Genomic DNA, 23072 nt, shown 5'->3' with positions numbered 1-23072 from the left:
CTCAGCACACCACCCTTCCTCTCCAAAGGCATTCTTTTGCCCACTAGGGCGGCTCCACAGTTGTCCTGGGAAACCATGTGCCTCACCACTGCGGGCTCCTGGGAGGTTTCCCTGGGCATCTCTGTAGCACCTGTCACTAGGGAACCTGGCACACAAACTGTATTGGTCACCCCTAGGTTACCACTTCCAGCACTCTGGTGGATTACACCAGGTACATACAGAGTCCAGTCTTTTTGAGTTCTTAACCTTGCTGCAGGTTGAGCTTCAACCTGTGTCTCCCCACTACTCGGGGTAGCACACTGCAGCAAGTCCATTTTTACAACTTCTGCTGATCTCCCAGCCGGATATACTCCCACTTCACTGGGATCAGTCCCACAAACTGCAACAGTCTTACCATAATCTGTAGCAGGTAACTCTGGCTTCATTTGAGTACGTTGTCTTTCATCTGTGGTGTCTCCACAGGCTGACACCCCCATGTGGTCACGGAGCAACACTGCAGCCTTTCTAGACCCACTGATGCCCCCTGTAGGCAACACAAGATTCCTGTTGCTAGGGGTAACAGCAGACTTGCACTCCAAAACCGGTTGGCTATACCTCATGCAGGATGTAGACTGTTGCACCCTCCTTTCTGAGCTCACCACTTTCCCTAAGCGGCCATGACACAAAACTTTGCGTTTCTCTGCATTTCCAAAATCTTGGTCTTCCGGTGACACCTCTCCCATCCTGGAGCATTGCTGGCGGCCCATGATACGCTGGAACACTCCTCTAAGAAGAATTTCCTCTTTAAACTTGCAGTAGTCATCCTGGTCCCAATCCATCAAATGGTAAACCGACCGGTACTCTATCCGTAACAAGGGTTGCAACAATTTTGGCCACCGATCCCTAGGCCATTTTCTCCTTACAGCAACTTTTTCAAATTTTTTCAGGAAGTCCCCAACCTCCTCTGTAGGTAGCATGGGTTGCACATAGTCAGAGGCCACAATCTCAGCCCCTTGCACTGCGGCCCACTTTTTGCGATTCCGCTTGAACCATTCATTCACTGTATCGCACATCACTTGGCCTTCTGGACTGGCCCTCCTAGGTGGAGACATCTTCTCAGGCCACGCTGAGCTCACTTCCACAGGTAAAACGCCTGTATGCAACACAGTTCATCAATTTAACTTCTGCGCAATGCAGTTTGCCTGGCTGCCACACACCGCTAGCAGCAATTCCTGAAATGACTCACTACTGGCGCAGAGACCCGGACTTCACCGTCTGTTGCCCGCATTCGAACACCACTTGTAATGTTTGGGGTATTTAGCTCAAGCGATAAATGCGTTTTAGTGCAGTGAGTCCACATCAGACAGGCATTATAGTTAAGGGCCTGGTAGCCCACGTTTATTAAACCGAAAAACAAAAGCAAAAAGGTCCATTCAGGATTCCCACGCAGGGGTTTAACTTCATTAAGCACTCCAAAAATAAGGAAAACATACCAAGCCACCTGGCTCTCTTGTCAGCAGTTCCTCTGCTTGCTCTCAAAAGATTTGCCAATTCTTTACAGCCCCCTGGACTCACTGGCTTCCTCAGTCTCCCCGACTCTCAAGGCTGGCCAGCCTTTCCCAGTCCCTGGGCAAAGAATCCCCTTTACATAGGCTGCAGACTCCCACAGGGCAGACCACTCTCCAGACACAGGTCTGTCTTCACACAGCAGTAGCAACAAGCTACACACACTCCACCTTCCTCCACCCTCTGCTCTCACTAGCCCCTCGTTATATGGGCTGTGTGCACCTGGGCACACAACCTGCTGGCTCTCCATAAGACATGGACACAGGGTTAGAGATCCCATCCCTTTTCCCAGTGACAGGGACTATTACAGTATGTAAACAGTAAAAAAGGGAGGACAGACCATATTGGCCCCATAAAGAATGAGGAAGGACATCTGGTTACAAAGGATGGGGAGATGGCAAAGGTATTGAATGTATTCTACTCCTCAGTCTTCACGAGGGAATTGGGGGGCTTCAGTAACCAAAACTGCAGTGTTTATCCTCATGACACATTACAGGAAGCACCTCCATGGTTAACAGAGGACAGAATTAAAATTAGACTTGGGAAACTTAACATTAATAAATCACCAGGACCAGATGGCTTGCACCCTAGAGTACTTAGGGAACTCAGTCAAGTAATTTCCAGACCATTGCTCCTAATTTTTACTGACAGTCTACTGACTGGAAAGGTACCAGCGGATTGGAGAAAAGCCAATGTAGCACCAATATTTAAAAAGGGCCCAAAATACATCCCTGGGAATTACAGACCAGTTAGCCTAACATCAATAGTATGTAAACTCTTGGAAGGGATGATAAGGGACTATATATACACACACACACACAATTTTTTAGTAATGAGATTGGTATCATTAACAGTAATCAGCATGGATTCATCGTTCTTGCCAAACCAATCTATTAACCTTCTATGAGGAGGTGAGTTGTCATCTAAAGGAAGGCCCGTAGATGTGGTGTATCTGGATTTTGCAAAAGCATTTGGCACAGTTCCCCATAAACGTTTACTGTACAAAATAAGGTCCGTTGGCATGGACCATAGGGTGAGCACATGGATTGAAAACTGGCTACAAGGGCGAGTTCAGAGTGATAAATGGGGAGTACTCAGAATGGTCAGGGGTGGGTAGTGGGGTCCCCCAGGGGTCTGTGCTGGGACCATCCTGTTTAATTTGTTCATAAACGACCTGGAGGATGGGGTAAACAGTTTAATCTCTGTATTTGCGGACGATACTAAGCTAAGTAGGGCAATAACTTCTCCACAGGATGTGGAAACCTTGCAAAAAGATCTGAACAAATTAATGGGGTGGGCAACTACATGGCAAATGAGGTTTAATGTAGAAAAATGTAAAATAATGCATTTGGGTGGCAAAAATATGAATGCAATCTATACACTGGGGGGAGAACCTCTGGGGAATTAAGGATATTGGCATGCATTAAAAAAAAAAAAAAAAGGAATAACTCCAGGGATAAAGCGATAATTCTCCCATTCTATAAGACTCTGGTCCGGCCGCACCTGGAGTATGTTGTCCAGTTCTGGGCACCAGTCCTCAGGAAGGATGTCCTGGAAATGGAGTAAGTACAAAGAAGGGCAACAAAGCTAATAAAGGGTCTCGGGGATATTAGTTATGAAGAAAGGTTGCGAGCACTGAACTTATTCTCTCTGGAGAAGAGACGAGAGGGGATATAATTTCAATTTACAAATACTGTACTGGTGACCCCACAATAGGGATAAAACTTTTTCGCGGAAGAGAATTTAACAAGACACGTGAGCACTCTTTTCCGCAAACCTACAGTGGGTAACACCATTCTACATTCTTCTAGTTTTCATCCCAGACCTCTAAACGATTCCATCCCCTATAGCCAGTACCTGCCTATCCGGAGGAACTGTTCTAGTGACGTTACTTTCAAAACGGAGGCCAATGCGTTACGTGACAGACTCCGAGCGAGGGGTTACTCCAAATCTTGCCTCAAGAGGGCTTTTAGACGCGCTACCATCCCGAATAGACAGTCCTTACTATATACCTCCAAGAAACCCAAGGACAATACAACTACACGCACAGTAACCCGCTACTGTGGCCAACACTCACAGGTAAGGAGAATCATGGCAAAATATTGGCACCTTCTAAGTATTGACCCAGACATTGGTCCATATGTTTCGGATCAACCTTCTATTACTTATAGAAGGGCTAAATCGCTAAAGGACCAATTGGTACATAGTGAGTTTGCAGTTGGCGGCAGAAAAGATCCATGTAAATACCCTGGCACCTTACCTTCTGGTCCGGGTGCTGCAATTATTGTCCATTTATCCAAACAGCAAAACAAATCTCCTTACCAAACAGTACCATCTTTAAACATCGTCATTACACCAACTGCAGAATGCAGGGAGTTGTCTATCTCATTACCTGTGAGTGTGGCTTCTTCTATGTGGGTAAAACCATACAGGAGTTTGTTTTGGAAGCACGCATACAATTATGCAACCCAGATCTACCATGGGGGAGACATGTCAGAGACACGCATAATGAAAAATTCCTTCGTATTCAGTTCCTTATACTGGATAGAGTACACCCCCCACCGGAATAAAAAATTACTCCAAATTGAACTAAGATGGATTTACCGCAGGGCTTGACGAATTTGCTTTGAATCTAGGAGCCAGTTTTTTTTAGAGTGGTATGGATTGTCAGCTCCCGGGGTAAGGCCAGTAATTTTCGCCCCCTAACCCTAGCTCACAACGGAGCACCCAGTCAATAACTTCAATATAACACTGTTACATCAGGGTTATGGGCTGGCCAGAAAGAGTAAGGCTGGCAACAAATGGCACTGGTTTGGAACTGACAGATGGCACTGGTTGGCAGCACTGGTTTGGAACTGACAGATGGCACTGGCAGGTGGCATTGGTTGGCACTGGCAGATGGCGCTGGCACTGATTGGCAGTTGGCACTGATAGATGGCACTGGCAGGCATTGGCAGGTGGCACTGATTGGTGGTGGCAGGAGGCACTGGTTGGCACTGGCAGGTGGCACTGATTGGTGGAGGGACTGGTTGGTGGCAGGTGGCACTGGCAGGAAGCACTGGTTTGACACTGGCAGTTGGCACTGGCAGGTTTCACACTGAGCCAAGTGTAACTGTGTGTGAAACTCACAAGTAACAGAGAGGAGCTGTCAGAATTGAGTTTAATGTCGGAGTGGGTGGAACCCAGCAGCTATCAAACACCAGCCAATGATTGGGCTGCTTAAGAAAAGGGGCAGGGCCAAATACACATAGCGGCCCGCCCAGATCCCATCCCATTGGCTGGTGTTTGAAAGCTGCTGGGTCCCGTCCACCCCCCCACATCAAGCTCAATTCTGACAGATCCTCCCTCTCTCCTCTCTGTTACGTGTCAGTTTCACACACTCAGCGGCTCTGGCAAGCATCAAGCGCCGCGCTGAGTGTGGAGAAGGGAGGAGGAACGGCGGTCAGTGTTAAATATCATAGTACTGCATGTCTGGAGCATCGGGAGTTGCAGTGAGTTGGCTGGTGGCAGCCTAGGCGCCAGGGTGCGGTTTCTGGTCGCCATGGCGACCTGGGGTTTGTCGAGTCCTGATTTACCGTCTTGGAGCTACTTCACCTCCAGGTATGAATGAGGCCAGTGGGGGGGGTTGGGAAAGATATGTTTCTTTTGGGGCGGGACTATTCGATTTGCTGCGTAGGGCAATGTAGTGGTCTGTTAGCTAGAGTAACATAATTTAGTTTTACATCAGTTTTACCCCACCGCAAATAGGAACAATTTACAACCTTGCTTCTCTATACTGTGTATAATATATATATATATATATATATATATATATATATATATATATATATATATATATATATATATATATATATATATATATATATTTTATCTTTTTCTGTTTGCTGCTGTCTTTTTCTCTTTACTAAATGTCTGCATTGTTCATCCATATATTTGAATATATATATATACACACACACACACATATATATACACACACACACACACATATATACATACATACACACACTTGTAAGTGCGGACTGTGCGTTCGCTGCAATTCCTATGAGTTTGTGTCCTTATACATGAGTTGTTTCAGCCTTCTCCATCCAGGGCTTACCTGTCCCACAGCCGCTCCGATCCCTGGGCTTCTTATGGGCTCCCACCCGGCGCACCCGAGCCATGCATGCAGAGGGTGGCGTATGTCATCTTGGGCAAGTTTTTTGCAGGACAGTGGCCTTTCCTCCCCGGAGTCGCTTAGCAACCCTTGGTGATGTTTTGGCCGCACTGCCCTGGCTCCACCCATCTGTGCGTCGGCGGGTACGTGACACGGGTCGTGGCTCCGCCCTTAGTGACGGGGCCGCGTGCGCAGGGGCCAGCAGTAGAATGCACGCCAGCCCAGCATGGCGCTGCCTGCCATGTGGCGGTGTGTAGGCATGACCGCTCTACTCCAGGGGTATTTAAGGTGTCCAACCGGCCTAGCTCCGTCACCTCCATATGCTATTTGGCAGGGTGGTCCTTACCATGATCCAGGGGATGCTCTAATCCATGACCTTATTTGGTAAGTTATGTGATGCCTTTTTGCTCTTAGCTGCTTTTTTCTGGATGGCTCGTATATTTTCTTTGCTTAGGACCACATACATCCAATATGCAGGTCGACTCTATATATATTTTTTTGCCTCTAGAGCCCATACAGCATTACCTTTATGGCTGTGTCCACATCACATCTTCCCCCTTACTCTTTATATTCAATCATGTTTCCTTATATATACACATCCCTATTCTTACTCAGTTACTAGGCTGTGTACCTGCCCCTGTTGATTATCTGTGTTTGTTGCAAGCAGCTTTCATGCGGTTATTTACAGCCTTAGCTTGGCAATTCATATGACCTACACATATTACTTGTCTTTTTTGCTCAGCAGCTACACTTCTCAGAAATTAAGGACCTGTTTGCTACACATCAGCCCTGCTGGGCTTCCTCCACTGTTTGACCTCGCTGGGTGTCCTTCTACTGAGCCTGGTCGGGGGCGAGTGGTTGTGGCGTATGGGTTACCCCTGGCTGGACTTGGCCATTTTTAAACTGATACTTTATGTGGCTATTATGTGATTTTCTATCATCAACATGTACGTTTGTTTCAGGCTTGATACTATAATAGACAAAGGCTAGACTGCCTATATTTTGTTACATTGCATATGTCTAAATTTTATCTATTTGCATTTATAGTTTGAATGCTTTGCTCCATTGATACACCCCTGAAGAAGGACGTAATCTCTGAAATGCGTCGGCTGTGGAGTCTACACTCCATGTGGTGTCTTCTGAGCCCCTACAGCATCTAACAAGTGTATCATATTGATCTGTAACTGTATCAGCCACATCTTTTTTCATGAATTTCTTCATTGTTTGTTGTCAATTATGAGCTAAAATTGTTGTATATACTACAATAAATTTCTATTTTTCTATATTTATCATTTATACTAATTTTTGGTGTTACATCACCACTAGGGCATTCAAAATCCCACAAGGGGGAACCTTGCTCTCTGTATATTGTACAAAGGGATGTTGGCCCAGCCCCTAGTCCTATATCTCAACTTCCTTCTGTGACTAATGGTTATGTAACTGATTTTTTACTGACAAATGGAAGTGTAATGTGATACTTGTTTGGATTTTCTTTGTTTTTCTTGGGCAATAAAAACTTTTTTTTTTTTTTATCAAAAAGAACACAATACCCCTATTAGTGAAATTTACCCTCTCTATTTATCCTGTTTACTGTCATCATTGAAAGTGAAAGTAAAAGTAAATCCCAAATGCTGGGTTGTACCCAGAACAGTAACAGAGGAAAATCCTCCAATGGGGACACCAATTCTGATGGCCAGAGGGTCCGGGGGTGTGATTCTCATCATTTGCAGGGATTTCCTCTCACTTCTTGTCCTAGCTTTGGAACAGGAAGTGAAGGTAAATCTCCCCAATGGGGCACAGATGGCAAAAAATAAACCAACAGGGGTTATAACCCTACATTACTCTATCCACAATGAAAAAAAAAAAAAAAAAAGAAAAAAAATTGGGTTAAGTATATAGTTCTACTTTGATCGCCATCTGCGCCCCCATCAGTGTGTGGCACTCCCTGTTCGACAGAAGGCCAAAAAAATAAACAAACACACAACACTGCATGCTGTAGTTTTTAGCCCAGCATGGTCGAACACAATCCAATGCATAAAATGCAATGGAATAAAAAATTTAATTTTGAGATATTCAGCCGTTCTAACAAAACAATAAGAAAGGGTTACACTGTGATGAATGGTTTACAGCGCTTTGGCACCACTGCCTACATGCACGCAGTTGGTGTGAACAAGCAGTTAAAATAATTAAAAATGACACACCGCACAATAAAATGCTGTTGCGAACTGCAACAAGTAGCAACATTTTAAAAAAAATATATAAACTAAAATAAAAAAAATAAAAAAGGAAACGTGGGAGATAAATACATTGGAATTACTAGAGAAGCACAGACAAGTTACAGGACTCAAGCTGTTGTTATGTTGTTATGAAAGAAAACAACAAATCTTCAGCTCTGAACCAGCACTTTCCATTACAGTTCAGGCGATTGTTACATAATTTCCCCCAGGTGAGTTGGAGGACCTTGGAAAAAGGGCTAAATTCTCAAACATTTGTCAGACTGAAAGACATGCATGTCATCTGCCCCAAGGAATCAAAGTAACACAATTAGCTGCAAAGCCAATAAAGATCCTGTATCCCTCAGATAGCCTCTGACCTTATGGCCACCCCATACCAGCATTCTTGTGCAAGTGTAGAAGACTCCTTTGTCCTTGGTAGCTGTTTCCCTGCTGCAGGAAGAGGGCAGCACCCTTCACCATGAAAAAGCTGTCGCTCAAACTGAAAGGAAGAACACAAGCGTATACAAGATACAGTAAGAGTTAAAAAAATGAAATTCAAACCAGCCCAAGTCCAGATATATACATTCTTCAATGGTAATAATGGTTACATTTGAAATAAATACATATTTTCGTATTAAGTACTAAACCATTAGTCTTCATGTACAGCCCTAATGAACAGGGAGCACTAAGGTGCAAAAAGCATAGCTCTATGATAAATTTCATCAATGCAAATGACCAAACATACTGTAACACAACAAAAACTGGAAAAGCAAATAAGATCTAAATACTATTTAAGGACAAGTTATTTCAAGTGTGTGAATGCGCACATGCATCCCGTTTGATAAACTTGTGGCACAGTGTAAAATATGACACTACCTACACTGGGTTCAGACTGGCTTCCAACGTTCCTGCATTGCTGCTCTCCATGTGAGCAGCATCGTAATGGGGTGGTACAGTCACATGCACTTCTAAAGCATTTGTAGAAGCACTGGCCATTAAATCCTCCAAACAGAGATTTATTATATTCTATCCCAGATTTAAATTAGTCTTGCAGCCCTGCCTTTCCTAGCCAAGCAATCATCGAATAAAAGTAAAGAGAATTTGCTGCAGCCTAAGATGAACGAAAAAAAAAAAAAAAAAATAACAATGGTGTGTTTAATATCATCTTCTCGGATACGTCCATTCCCTTTACATGGGGAAAGATGACTTCATTTTTCTCTAATTCATTCACATGGCAGCATTATTAGGTCACTGGAGGGATGGTAAGACTCATCAGTATCATATAGCAGAAGAATAGCCTGTCAGTGAGTAGTACAAAGAACTGTGTCATCAGAGGTCAATGCTAAAGTCCATATCATGTGCCAAGAGACATTAAACATGTATGGAAATATTATATAACATGGTCATTACATCTGTCATATACTCCAACAAACTATTTTATTGTATGTAAAATCTAGTAACTAATAAGAGTACTAACAAGTGAAGCCTTATCAGATATTCCAAAATGTCTAGAGAAGATGACACAAACTAAATCATTGCAGCCAGTGTGGTTGAGTTCACATTAACCACATTTGTCACTGCAGTGCATTATGATAACAAGCTATATATCCCCAAATGTGATGTCACCCTACCAGTGTTTTGATGCAGGAATCACTGGCTGAGGTGGATAATCAGAGCACCCAATTTGCTAATGTACTTCATAACTTACAACTGGCAACTAACATGTCTGAAAAAAATGTAAAGTTTTTTTGTTTTGTTTTTTACACTATAAAAGGGTTTGTAAAACTTCAGTTTTTTTTAATTTTATTAAAACAATAAACATGTTATACACTTTCCTTCTCTGTGTAATGGATTGCACAGAGCAGCCCTGATCCTCTTCTTGGGTCCCCTACCAGTACTCTTGGCTCCTTCTCTACAGTCGGTGCCTCCATAGGAAGCTATATCTTATGGTGGGTCATGCAGGCTTGCCCCTGCCCCCCACCGCCTCCTCAGAGTTTCATTGACAGCAACAGGAGCCAATTGCTCCCCACTGCTATGGATCTGCCCTGTGAGGAGGGACAAAGCTGGGAGAACCGCTGCTCTCCTGCACAGCGCTGTAACACGATGGGGGATCAGGTAAAAAGGGGAGGCAGATAGATACCAGGCACAGAAGTTTTTTTACCCTAATGCCTAAAATAAAAAAATAAATAAAAAGGTAAAAAAACCTTAAAAAAGGAGTTGGAAACCCTCAAGGTTTTTTTTTCTATGCATTAAGGTGGAAAACCTTCTGTGCTGCAGCTGCCCCCCAGAGCCTCCCTTTTTCCTACCTGAACCCAATTGTTCCAGTGATGAGCACGAGCACAGCAGCTCCAGCCGCTGTCTCAGTTCCTCATTAGATTGATAGCAGCAGGAAAAGGGTTAAAACCACTCGTATAGCGTAGCTATAGCCGCGGTAAAGCCGCAGTGTCCCATTGATTTCAATGGGCAGGAGAGGTTTAGAAGCGGTGAATACACCGCTCCTTCACCGCTCCAAAGATGCGGCTTGCAGGAGATTTTTTCTTCTCCTGCCAGCGCACCGCTTCAGTGCGAAAGCCCTCGGGCTTTCACACTGAACAAACAGCGGAGGCTGTTTTGGGGCGGTTTGCAGGCGGTATTTTTAGCGCAATAACGCCTGTAAACCGCCCCAGTGTGAAAGGGGTCTTAGTGGTAGAGTGTCTGAATAGATCAATATCTGATCAGATATATACTAGCGTCCCCAGCAGTTTAGGGTTCCCAAAAATGCAGTGTTAGCGGGATCAGCCCAGATACCTGCTAGCACCTGCATTTCGCCCCTTTGCCCAGCCCAGCCCACCCAAGTGCAGTATCGATCGATCACTGTCACTTACAAAACACTAAACACACATAACTGCAGCGTTCGCAGAGTCAGGCCTGATCCCCGCGATCGCTAACAGTTTTTTTGGTAGTGTTTGATACAGTTGCTGACAGCCTAGGAGCTTTTTTACCTGTGAGTCTCACTACTGTATCAGTAAATTTAGAGCCCAAAAAGGCAAATCGAAGGTACAGTAGTGAAGAGGCCTACACGTTTCTGAGCATGACAGATAGTGAAGAGGAAGTCACTCATCTGTCAGATTCAGGCTCAGAATACGATCCTGTAGACGAGTTCAGGCGTATCAGACCCCGATCTTCTTCTGCCGTTGTTGAGGTGCAAGAACCGCAGGTCCCTCGTATGGAGCAGAGAAGTACTAGTGCCGCTCATCCTTCTGGTGAACTGGCAAGCACCAGCGGCCTAGTACACCCTGGTCGTACATCCAGCACTGCAGTATCACGTGGTGAGGTGGCGAGTCCCATAAGTGCAGTTCAAGCTGGCGAGGTAGCAAGCACAAGTAGTGTCCCGCTGAAACCGACAAAGACAGGCCCGTCATGCCCATAGTGTCCTCCCTGCAGAATTCGCCAATCCTAATTGGAAACCCACCACTCCTGCAGTACCCGTACTTCCCCCATTCACTGCCCAACCTGGAATTCAGGTGGAAACAGTTGATTTTACGTCACTTGATTTTTTTTTTGCCGTTTTTCACTGAAGATCTCTATAGATCTATTGTGGACCAAAGCAATTTGTATGCTGGTCAATACATCGCCTCTAATCCCCAGTCCTCCCTTGCCAGAGATTGGAAACCAATTACGGTTTCTGAATTTAAGACCTTTCTGGGCTTATTCCTCGACATGGGCATAACTAAAAAGAGTGAGTTGCAGTCATTTTGGTCCACTGACCCAATTCACCAAATGCCCATGTTCTTTGCCTCCATGGCCAGGGCACGATACGAGCAGATCTTGCGGTTCATGCACTTCAGCAACAATGAACTCTGTCGTCCTCGTGGAGACCCTGGATACAATCGGCTCTACAAAATTCGGCCCCTCGTAAACCACTTCAACCAACGTTTTGCAGCCTTGTTTACTCCCCATCAAGCTGTCTGCGTTGATGAGTCCCTGATTAAGTTTTCTGGCCGCTTGTCTTTCAAACAGTATCTTCCCAGCAAGCGTGCCAGATACAGGGTCAATAAGCTCTGTGACAGGGCCACAGGCTATATATGTAGTTTTATGGTTTACGAGGGAAGAGATAGTCACGTAGAGCCGGAGAACTGCCCAGACTACATAGGGAGCGCTGGCAAGATTGTGTGGGACTTGGCGTCACCCTTATTCAGAAAGGAGTACCATTCGTATGTGGACAATTATTACATGAGCGTGCCACTTTTTAGTCACTTGTTTGATCAACAGATTGGCGCATGTGGCACTGTGCGACCTAATCGCCGGGGCTTACCCCAGAGGCTTTTAGATTCCCATCTTAGGCTGGGGGGGAGAGCCTGCTTCAAGTGTAATAAATTTGCTCGCTGTGAAGTGGAGGGATAATAAGAATGTTTTTGTTCTTTCCCCACTTCATGCAGACACGATGGTCCAAATTCCTACGGCGACTGGTGTTGTGGAGAAACCCCTTTGTGTCCCCGAATACAACCTTAACATAGGAGGGGTGGACCTCAATGACCAGTTGTTGGCACCGTACCCAATTGCCCGTAAGGCCAGACGCTGGTACAAGAAAGTGTCTGTATACTTATTTCAATTGGCTTTGCTGAACGCTCATGTGCTATACAGAGCTTCAGGATGGACTGGATCCTTCCTTAAATTCCAGGAAGAGATCGTCAGAGCCCTTCTGTTTCCAGACGGTGCTCCACCTCACCTTCCCAATCCAAATGCAGTAAGCCGGCTGCACGAGAGGCATTTTCCGTATGTCCTCCCGAGTACCCCTACCAAACAAGCCCCCCAAAGAAAATGTTGTGTCTGTAGAAAGCGTGGATATAGGCGTATTTTTGTCCCTCCTGTCTTGACAATCCTGGTCTTTGCATTGGTGAATGTTTTGAACGCTACCATACACTAGTGGAGTATTAGCGTAGGGTACAGCACTGCACAGACTAGGACACACTTTCACAGGGTCTCCCAAGATGCCATCGCATTTTGAGAGACCCGAAACTGGAACTGAACTGTTACAGTTAGAAATAAAAGTGTAAAAAAAAAAAAAAATAGTTGTCGTTTTATTGTTCTCTCTCTCTCTATTGTTCTGCTCTTTTTTACTGTATTCTATTCTGCAATGTTTTATTGTTAACCATTTTTTTGTTTTCAGGTACGCCATTCAGCTACAGCACGGATTTATTTATCTTGACAGCAACAGCGTTTGCTCCCACGATACATAAAGCCGTGACTCCAGCACTGTCGGAGATGATTTCACCACCACAGTTAAAAAAAAAAAAAAAAAAAGAGCATATATGCCGAAGCATGGGGGCAGCAGGGGTGGAGGAGCGATTTGCTCCTAACTTTTGGGGCAGATGCCCCCATGCTTCGGCATATATATATTTTAGGTACAGGTTGCGTTAAAAAATGTTTTATTTTTTTACTATGTTTTTATTTGCAGGTATGGTCTTACTGTTATACTGTAATGTTACTTTGTTTTATTGTTAACCATCATTTGCTTACGCCATTCAGCTGCAGCGCGGATTTATTTATCTTGACAGCAACAGCGTTTGCTCCCATGATACATAAAGCCGTGACTCCAGAGCTGTAGGAGGTGATTTCACCACCACAGTTAAAAACAAAATGGTGCATGTATGCCCATCATTAGAAGTGGGTGGATGAAGGGAGGTATTCTAATGGTAGGCATACCCACCAATCATTCTTTTTTTCCTTCAGCCCACAGGCTGCATGAAAAAAAAAAAAAAAAAAAAAAAAAAAGAAAAAAAAAAAAAAAGAGATTACAAATATATGCCCAACAAGGACCAGCAATGTACTGGTATGTAGCTGGACTTTGAGTGGTTATACCAGAATGATGCCTGCGGGTTTAGGTATCATCTAGGTATCATTCTTTTCAGCTAGTGGTCGGCTTTCATGTAAAAGCATTTCTAGTGGCTAATTAGCCTCTAGACTGCTTTTATAAGCAGTGGGAGGGAATGTCCCCCCCCCCCCCCATCTTCCACGGTTTTCTCTGGCTCTCCTGTCCCAACAGGGAACCTGAGAATGCAGTCGGTGGTTCCGCCGGCTGACCATAGAGCTGATCAGAGACCAGAACAGCTCCAATCATCTCTATGGCCTAAGAAACCAGAAGCTACGAGCATTTCATGACTTAGATTTTGCTGGATATAAACAGCGCCATTGGGAAATTGGGAAAGCATTTTATCATACCGATCTTGGCGTGGGCAGATGCTTTGAGGGCAGAGGAGAGATCTAGGGTCTAATAAACCTCTTTTTTTTTTTTGAAAAAAGGAGTACCTGTCACTACCTATTGCTATCATAGAGGATATTTACATTCCCTGAGAAGAAAAAAAAAAAAAAGAAAAAAAAAAAAAAAAAAGGCACCCCTGTGCCCCCCTTGCTCTAGCACAAATGCAAACGCAAGCGTCGATCTGGCGTCATATGTAAACAGCAATTGTACCATGCATGTGAGGTATCACCGCGAAAGTCAGATCGAGGGCAGTTATTTTAGCAGTAGACCGTAAATCTAAAGTGGTAACCTGTAAAGGCTTTTAAAAATGTATGTAGTTTGTCGCCGCTGCACATTTGTGCGCAGTTTTAAAGTATGTCGTGTCTGGTACCCATGTGATCGGTCTAAGATCATCTTTTTTATTCCATCAAACATTTGGGCAATATAGTGTGTTTTAGTGCATTAAAAGTAAAAAAAAAAAAAATCGCTGCGCAAATACTGTGAAAAAAAAAAAAAAAATGAAACACCCACCATTTTAATCTGTAGGGCCTTTGCTTTAAAAAATATATAATGTTTGGGGGTTCAAAGTAATTTTCTTGCAAAAAAAAAATATATTTTTTCCATGTAAACAAAGTATCAGAAAGGGCTGTCTTCAAGTGGTTAGAAGAGTGGGTGATGTGTGACATAAGGTTCTAAATGTTGTGCATAAAATGCCAGGACAGTTCAAAACCCCATTTTGGAAAATAGACACCCCAAGCTATTTGCTGAGAGGCATGTCAAGTCCATGGAATATTTTATATTTTGACACAAGTTGTGGGATCCCGAAAAACCAATCACCGCCTTCAGGCTTTCTAAGGGTGTAAATCTTTGATTTCACTCCTCATTGCCCATCAGTTTCGGAGGCCATGGAATGCCCAGATGGCACAACCCCACCCCCCCCCCTCCAATGACCCCATTTTGGAAAGTAGACACCCCAAGCTATTTGCTGAGAGGTATGGTGAGTATTTTGCAGATCTCGCTTTTTGTCACAAAGTTTTGAAAATTGAAAAAAAAAAATACATTTTTCTTTTCTTTCTTCATTTTCAAAAACAAATGAGAGCTGCAAAATACTCACCATGCCTCTCAGCAAATAGACTGGGGTGTCTACTTTCCAAAATTGGGTCATTTGGGGGGGGGGGGGGGGTTTGTGCCATCTTGGCATTTTGTGGCCTTCAAAACGTGATAGGTAGTGAAGAGTGAAATGAAAAATTTAAGCCTTTAGAAATCCTGAAGGCGGTGCTTGGTTTTCGGGGCCCCGTAGCCCCGTACGCGGCTAGGCTCCCAAAAAGTCCCAAACATGTGGAATTGTACTCAGGAGAAGCAACAGCATTTATTTTGGAGTGTAATTCCACATATGCCCATGGCATGTGTGAGCAATATATCATTTAGTGACAACTTTGTGCAACAAAAAAAAAAAGTTTGTCATTTTCCCGCAACTTGTGGCAAAATTTAAAATATTCCATGGACTCAACATGCCTCTCAGCAAATAGCTTGGGGTATCTACTTACCAAAATGGGGTCATGGGGGGGTCCCTCTTGGCATTTTTTGGCCTTCAAAACGTGATAGGTAGTGAAGAGTGAAATCAAAAATTTACACCCTTAGAAATCCCGAAGCCGGTGATTGGATTTCGAGGCCCCGTACGCGGCTAGGCTCCCAAAAAGTCCCACACATGTGGTATCCCCGTACTCGGGAGAAGCAGCAGAATGTATTTTGGGGTGTAATTCCACATATGCCCATGGCATGTTTGAGTAATATATCATTTAGTAACAACTTTTTGTAAAAAAAAAAAAAAAAATGTTGTCATTATTCAATCACTTGGGACAAAAAAAAATAAATATTCAATGGGCTCAACATGCCTCTCAGCAATTTCCTTGGGGTGTCTACTTTCCAAAATGGGGTCATTTGGGAGGTTTGTACTGCCCTGCCATTTTAGCACCTCAAGAAATGACATAGGCAGTCATAAACTAAAAGCTGTGTAAATTCCAGATAATGTACCCTAGTTTGTAGACGCTATAACTTTTGCTTGTTGACATTTTTATTACCAAAGATATGTGGCTGAATACATTTTGGCCTAAATGTATGACTGAAATTGAGTTTATTGGATTTTTCTTATAACAAAAAGTAGAAAATATAATCTTTTTTTCAAAATTTTCGGTCTTTTTCCGTTTATATTGCAAAAATTAAAAATCGCAGAGGCAATCAAATACCATCAAAAATTGACAGTTACTTCAATAACTGTTTTTCTAGGATATCTTCCAGGACGGCATAACCTGAGAGATGACTGGTCCACCTGACAGGAAACACAATCAACATATGAGGTTAAAAGGCCCCTCCCTTCCCCCTGCACCTCAGTTCTCTTAAAGTAATAGGCTATCCGGCTGACAGAGAGAAACTCTTCCCATAGTACTTATAATAAAACATGGGTGGGAAATAGGCCTGCCATCCTGGAAGATATCCTAGAAAAACAGTTATCAGTAAGTAACTGTCAATTTTCTCTAGTCATCTTCCAGGACGGCATAACCTGAGAGGATGGACAAGGAGTTCAAGGCCTACCTTAGGGCGGGACCACCGCTTGTAAGACCTTTCTTCCAAATGTCAGATCCTGGGGCGATAGCAGTTCCACTCTGTGTTTCAAAAAGTTATCCTGCTTCGCCCAAGTGGCTGTGCGACAGACCCATTCTATTGAGGCCCCAGCTCTCTTTGCCGAAAAGGATCTTGTTGAGTGGGCTTTAAGGTCAGCTGGTACTGGGGAGCCTGCCTGTTCATAGGCCAATGATATTGTCTGTCTAATCCACCTAGCCACAGTAGATTTAGATGCCTATCTTCCCTTTCTAGGGCCGCTAAAAAAAAGGCCAAAAGGTGATTTGACTTTCTGTAGTCCTTCACTCTAACCAAGTATGTCAACAGACATTTGCTGACATCTAATAAATTAAATTTCTTCTCCTTCTCATTTTTGGATTATCACAGGAGGGCAAAATAATCTCCTGAGATCTACTAAACTTAGATGCGACCTTGGGAAGATATAATGGGTCTTGTCTTAGAACCACTCTATCCTCTAGTATCAACAGAAAAGACTCCTTAACTGATAGGGCCTGTAGGTCGCTCACCCTTCTGGCCGTGGTTATGGCCAGTAAAAAGGCTAACTTAAGTGTCAAAAACGTAACTGAAATCTCCTGCGCCCGTTCAAAAGGCGTTTCCATCAGCGCCTCCAAAACCAGTGTTAGGTTCCATGGAGGGAATACATTCATCCTAATAGGGGTTAACCTCTCCCTTGCCAGTAGGAATCTCTTAATCAGAGGCTCTAGTGCGAGCCTCTGGTCCAAAAATACAGATAAGGCTGCTATCTGTACCCTCAGGATATTCGGGGAAAACCCCTGATCCACCCCTGTAAGAATTCTAGCACCACTGGTACCAAAGGGTAAGACACCTCCTTATCCCGGCACCAAATGTGAAAAGCTATTCCAAACCTTAGAATAGATCCTCCTGGTGACCAGCTTCCTGCTGCTCAAGAGGATCTCAATTACCCTATCAGAGCAACCCTTGCCTCTGAGGATCTCCCTCTCAAGAACCATGCCGTCAAACAGAAGAACCCCGGGTCGGGGTGGAGGGCTGGCTCTTGTAGGAGAAGATCTAGTCTGGCTGGAAGGTGCCTAGAGAGTGGCAAACCACGTCCTCTTTGGCCACCATGGGGCTATCAGGATCAGTCTGCATTCTGAGCGGGTCAACTTTTGTAGGACCCGTGGTATTAAGACTAGTGGAGGGAAAGCATATGCTAGATGGAAGTCCCAGTCCTGAGACAGAGCGTCCACCCCTTGAAATCCCACTTCTCTGTTGAGCGAGAAAAACTGATCCACTTTTTTGTTCCCTCTGTGGGCAAAAAGATCTATGTCCGGAATACCGAACCTCTGACCTATCTGGAGAAAGACCTCCTGATTTAACTCCCATTCCCCCTGGAGGATGGGTTGCCGAATTAAGAAATTTGCCACCACATTGGCGGTTCCTCTTATGTGAGCCGCTGACATGGACTGAAGGTTTCCTTCGGCCCAATTTAGAATGTTCAGTGCTAAATTCAGTAGCTTCCTGGATCTGGTGCCCCCCTGACGATTTAGGTAAGAGACAGTCGTCACATTGTCTGACAGGACCTGGATCTCTAAACCCTGAATCCTGTCTCTGAAGGCTTTTAATGCTTGGCCCCCTGCCAGGAGTTCCCTGTGGTTGGAGGAGGCCCTCGCCTGAGAAGGAGTCCAGGCACCCTGTGCCTGGATGTCCCCCAAGTGAGCGCCCCAACCCCAAGCGCTTGCATCGGTAGTGATTCTTGTGGGATGCCATTGGTCCCAAGGCCGACCCAACGTGAGCCTGTCCTGAACCAGCCACCAATCTAGGGAGACCCTTACTCTTGTTGGAATGGACACTTTTTGGTCCAATGACTCCCTCTTTTTGTCCCAGGAGGATAGAAGGAAGAACTGCAGCTCCCTGGAATGGAGCTGAGCCCAGGGGACCGCTGGAATACACGAGGTCATCAGACCTAATACCCTCATGATATGCCTGCGAGAGCATTCCCTGGGTTCCTTTAGAGAGGAAACTACTATTAACCGTTTTTCCTCTGGAAGAAACAGTTTCTGAGCTCCTGTATCCACCAGATATCCCAGAAGTACCTTAATTTGGGATGTGCCAGAGAAGATTTCTTTCTGTTCACTATCCAGCCCAAGGATTCCAGAGTGGAGATCACTCTGCCTACGTCTACTTCCACCTGCTCTACAGACTGCCCGTATACCAAAAGGTCGTCTAGGTAGGGTATAAAGGGACACTCCCTGTAGATGTAGGTAAGCTACAACCTCCGCCAGGACCTTTGTGAAGATCCTTGGGCTTGCAGTTAATCCAAAGGGAAGAGCTTGGAATTGCCAGTGTTGAAGCCCCTTGCTCGTAAGGACTGCGAATCTCAGCAGGGACTGGTGTTCTCTGGCAATCGGAATATGGTGGTAAGCATCCCTCAGATCTATTGTGGCTAAAAACACATCTTTTAATAGATGCCTGCGCACCGTGTAAATACTCTCCATCCAGAAGCTCTTTTGCCGCAAAAACCTGTTCAGCTTCCTGAGGTTTAATATCAGGCGAAATGTCCCTGACGGTTTTTGAACGACAAAAATATGGAAGTAAAATCCCTGGTAAAGCTCTTCCGGTGGAACAGGAACGATCACCTCTTGGAACGCCAGTCCCTGCAAGCTGTCCAACAGCCCTGCTGCCCTTTAAGTCTCCTTGGGGAGATGGGTCAAAAACAAAATAAAAAAAAAGTTTTGAGGGGGACGGGAGAGAAATTCCAAATGATATCCCTCTGTCAAGATCTGCAAGATATAGGGGCTTTCGGAGATCTTGTTCCACCGAGGGACAAAGTGAGACAGTCTACCCCCTACCCTGACGCTGGCGTCACTTAGACCGCTTGGTGGTATCTTTAGGTCCAGAAAAGAGCAGGCTACCCTTTTGTGCGCTCTTTCCCTTGCCCAACCTTCTATTTGTGTCATTTTTGGCTTTAAATTGACCCTGGTTAGAGGGGGGACGAATCCTGCCCCTCTCTCTTTTAGCTTTAACCGGGAACTTTTTACCTTTTTCTGCTGACCGTGACAGGACCTGATCCAGGCCAGGTCCAAAAAGTTGGGAACCCTCAAAAGACAATCCGCATAGCCGTGATGTAGAAATATGGTCCCCTTCCCATGACTTGACCCAGACAATCCTTCCTGTGGAGTTAAGGAGGGCCGCAGATTTAGCCGTGTTACTGACAGATATCACTGCCTCATCTGCTAAATATGCCACAGCCTTACCTATTCTTTCTAGGGAATCTGTGACTTCCTTAGAATCACTCCCTCTAGAAACATGGTTGGAGAGCCTGCCTAACCATGCATACACATTTCTTGCCACGCATGCTGATGCCAAGGCAGGAGCCATGGCTGCCGCATTGGCATCCCACGCTCTTCACAAAAGCGTCTCAGCCCTTCTGTCCATTTGATCTTTTAAGTTGCCCGAGTCCTCAAAAGACAAGTCAGATTTCTTAGAGACCTTGGACAGGGCTGCGTCTAACTTGGGGGTCTTGAAAAACTTCTGTTCTTCTTCCTCCCCAAAGGGAAACCTTCTCTTCCAAGTCTTGAGTCTAAAGAACCTTTCTTTCTGGGTCTTTCCACTCTCTCAAAATCACCTCCTTTAGGGCCTGATGAACTGGGAATACCCTAAACTGAGGTTTTCCCAATGCCCTGTACATCTTATCCTGGGCTGTCGCCTGAACCGGAGGTTCTGGGATATCCCCAGAGACATAAATTGCCCTGAGTAATTGCCCCATGTCTTCCAAGGGAAAGAGGTGGCTACTAGCTCTTAGACTGTCACTGTCCTGGCTATCAGAATCTGTGTTTTCCCCCTCCTCTGAGTCTTCCTCTGACTCCTCCGGGTCCTCAAACTCAACAACTCCAGAAGTGACAGAGGATGGGGGTCTCTGCGAGGTTTTCTGACCCCTGTCTAAGATACCTTCCTGAGAAGAAGTGCCTTCTCTAGAGGACAGAATTTCTCTGTCATCCGACCTCGGCACTTCCTTAGGTGCTATAACTGTCTTGAGAGATTGAAGGGTAGAAAGCATCTCGGATTGTACTGCAAGGAAGTCCTTCATAACCTGTGAGGTTTCCTTACTCGACAGTTTATGTATGCACCTATAACAAAGGTTTAAACGTGGTCTTGTGGGAGCTTTTCATTACAGTTCCCACACCTTTTTGTTCTGGGGGAGGGGGTTTTTTACCCCTAGCCTTGTGAACCCGTTGAGCAGAGCCGCTAGGTTCTAAGGAGACAAAAAGACAGAACACCACTTAAATAGTCTTCAGGTCCTTTTTCCTGTGCCCCCCCCATGGTGTGAGTAAGACCCCTCTTACCCCACCACCCACAACACGGAAGAGGACTCCCCACCTGTGGCCTCTTCCTGGGCTAAGGGTGCAACTGTGTCCTCCTCTCTTTCCATACTGGCTCCTTGCCTGTTCCGTACCAGGGGGCGATCCGGGAGTAAGAGAAGAGAACACCGTGAGGCCTCTGCCTGTCTCTCCAAAATCTTGTCTTGTGGTATCTGCTCCTCAGACACCGGTGATCAGCACCATTTTGTTGGAGGACCTCCCTCGGAAGGGGAATTTGGCCTCTAGCATTTCCGGATCCGCCATTTTGATGTGGACCGGGAACCGGAAGTGACGACGCCCAGAAACGGAAACAGCGCCATCTTGCGCCACCCGGCCGGAACGCTTAGTCCTAACACAGGAGTATTACAGCGTTCATCATGGGACGGAGACCTCCAACAGCCCTGCCCAGCACCACTGGACACCCTGAACCGACATCCTCTACCCCTTCAGCGGCCTGGACTCCAGCACGAGCTCCGGTTCCTTCAGCACCCCTGTACCTGACTGGGTGGAAGGTAAAGGCATGAGGTATGTGCTCACAGGAGTTCCAGGACACCCCTCTGTAACCAGGAGGCTGCTTGCTGGGGAAGAACCTCTCCCATGGCCATTGGGGGCCCCCTGAGAAGGGACTAGGCCCTGGCTGGACCCGCAGTCCTCCCCGGCTTTGGTGTCCAACTCCCGGGGGGGGGGGGGCATCTGCTACTAGCTTCAGGTCTATAAAAAAAAAAAAAAAAATTCAAGTTACACTTACCGGTAACGTCTTTTCCAGTAGTCTTTCAGGACAGCCACATTGAGAGACCTTGGCTCCTCCTCTTCCTTGGAAACACTGCGCCAGCCCCCATAAATTTACACATCCCCCTGCCAGCCTCAGTTTTTTCTAGAGCACCTCCGGTTAGCTGGGGAGACACAGGAACACGTTAATAACATACTATCACATATTACTATTGTGCCTTTTTTTAGGTCTTCCTCAAGACCCCCCAAAACTTCGGGTGGGTGCTAGGGCTGTCCTGAAAGACTACTGGAAAAGACGTTACCGGTAAGCGTAACTTGAATTTTCCCTCCCCGTCTTTCAGGACAGCCACATTGAGAGGATAGACGAGCACTTACCACTTAGGGTGGAACAACAGCTTGCAATACCTTTCGCCCAAAGGATTGCTCACTTGCTGATACCAGATCCACTCTAGTGTTTCACAAATGTGGTGAAACTGGACCATACGGCTGCCTTGCAAATTTGCTCTGGTGTTGCTCCAGCTCTTTCGGCCTGTGAAGCTGCCATAGCTCTGGTAGAGTGTGCTTTAATTCCCATGGGGGCTTCTCTACCCGCTAGCCTGTAGGCCTGAGTAATAGCTATTCTAAGCCATCTGGCAATGGTGCGTCTAGACGCCTTTTGTCCCTTTCTTGCTCCGCAAAAAGAAATAAAGAGAGTCTGACTTTCTGAAAGTTCTTGTCAGCTCTAAATAACGTAGGATACACCTCCTGACATCTAAAGGTATGAAACCTAGATTCCCTTTCACTTGAGGGATTAGGACAAAAAGTTGGCAAAATTACCTCTTGGCTTTTATGGCATTTCGAAGCCACCTTCGGTAAAAAAGCCGGATCAGTCTTAAAAACAACTCTATCCGAAAACATAACACAAAAGGGGGGTCTAATTGAAAGGGCCTCCATTTCACTGACCCTCCTAGCTGTGGTTACAGCCACCAAAAACACAGCCTTATACGTTAGGTCCTTTAGAGTACATTCCTCTAAAGGCTTGAACGGGGGTTCTGTCAAAACCTGTAAGACCAGGGAAAGGTCCCATTTAGGGAAGGAAGGGCCCTGCACTGGTCTCTGTCTTGAAAGGGCTTTGAAAAACCTGACCACCCAGGTGTCGATGGCCAAGGATTTCTCTAGGTACCTGCTAAGCGCTGACACTTGGCTTTTAAGGCTACTGATGGCTAACCCCTTATCAGCCCCCCATTGCAGAAACTACAGGACTGCTA

At 45.4% G+C, this 23072-nt stretch overlaps 1 protein-coding gene across 3 annotated transcripts in view; it reads right to left on the bottom strand.

Annotated features, from left to right (window-relative positions):
• Nucleotides 1-23072, bottom strand: part of SSH1 (slingshot protein phosphatase 1) — a 160094-nt gene that overhangs the window by 85261 nt on the left and 51761 nt on the right. Inside the window, exon 3 of one of the 3 annotated variants that reach the window (XM_073630053.1) lies at nt 8313-8416. The exons of 1 other annotated variant lie outside the window; for it this stretch is intronic. In XM_073630053.1, the coding sequence (XP_073486154.1) occupies nt 8313-8416 (104 nt within the window). Of the gene's footprint in view, nt 1-8294; nt 8419-23072 lie in introns of those variants that run through there. One more of the 3 variants, XM_073630066.1, reaches the window with a different exon arrangement.

Source organism: Aquarana catesbeiana, linkage group LG01, assembly GCF_042186555.1.
Source record: "Aquarana catesbeiana isolate 2022-GZ linkage group LG01, ASM4218655v1, whole genome shotgun sequence".
NCBI classification, from domain to species: domain Eukaryota; kingdom Metazoa; phylum Chordata; class Amphibia; order Anura; family Ranidae; genus Aquarana; species Aquarana catesbeiana.
Note: the sequence above shows the minus strand (reverse complement) of the source record. Positions and strands in the feature narration are given on the sequence as shown.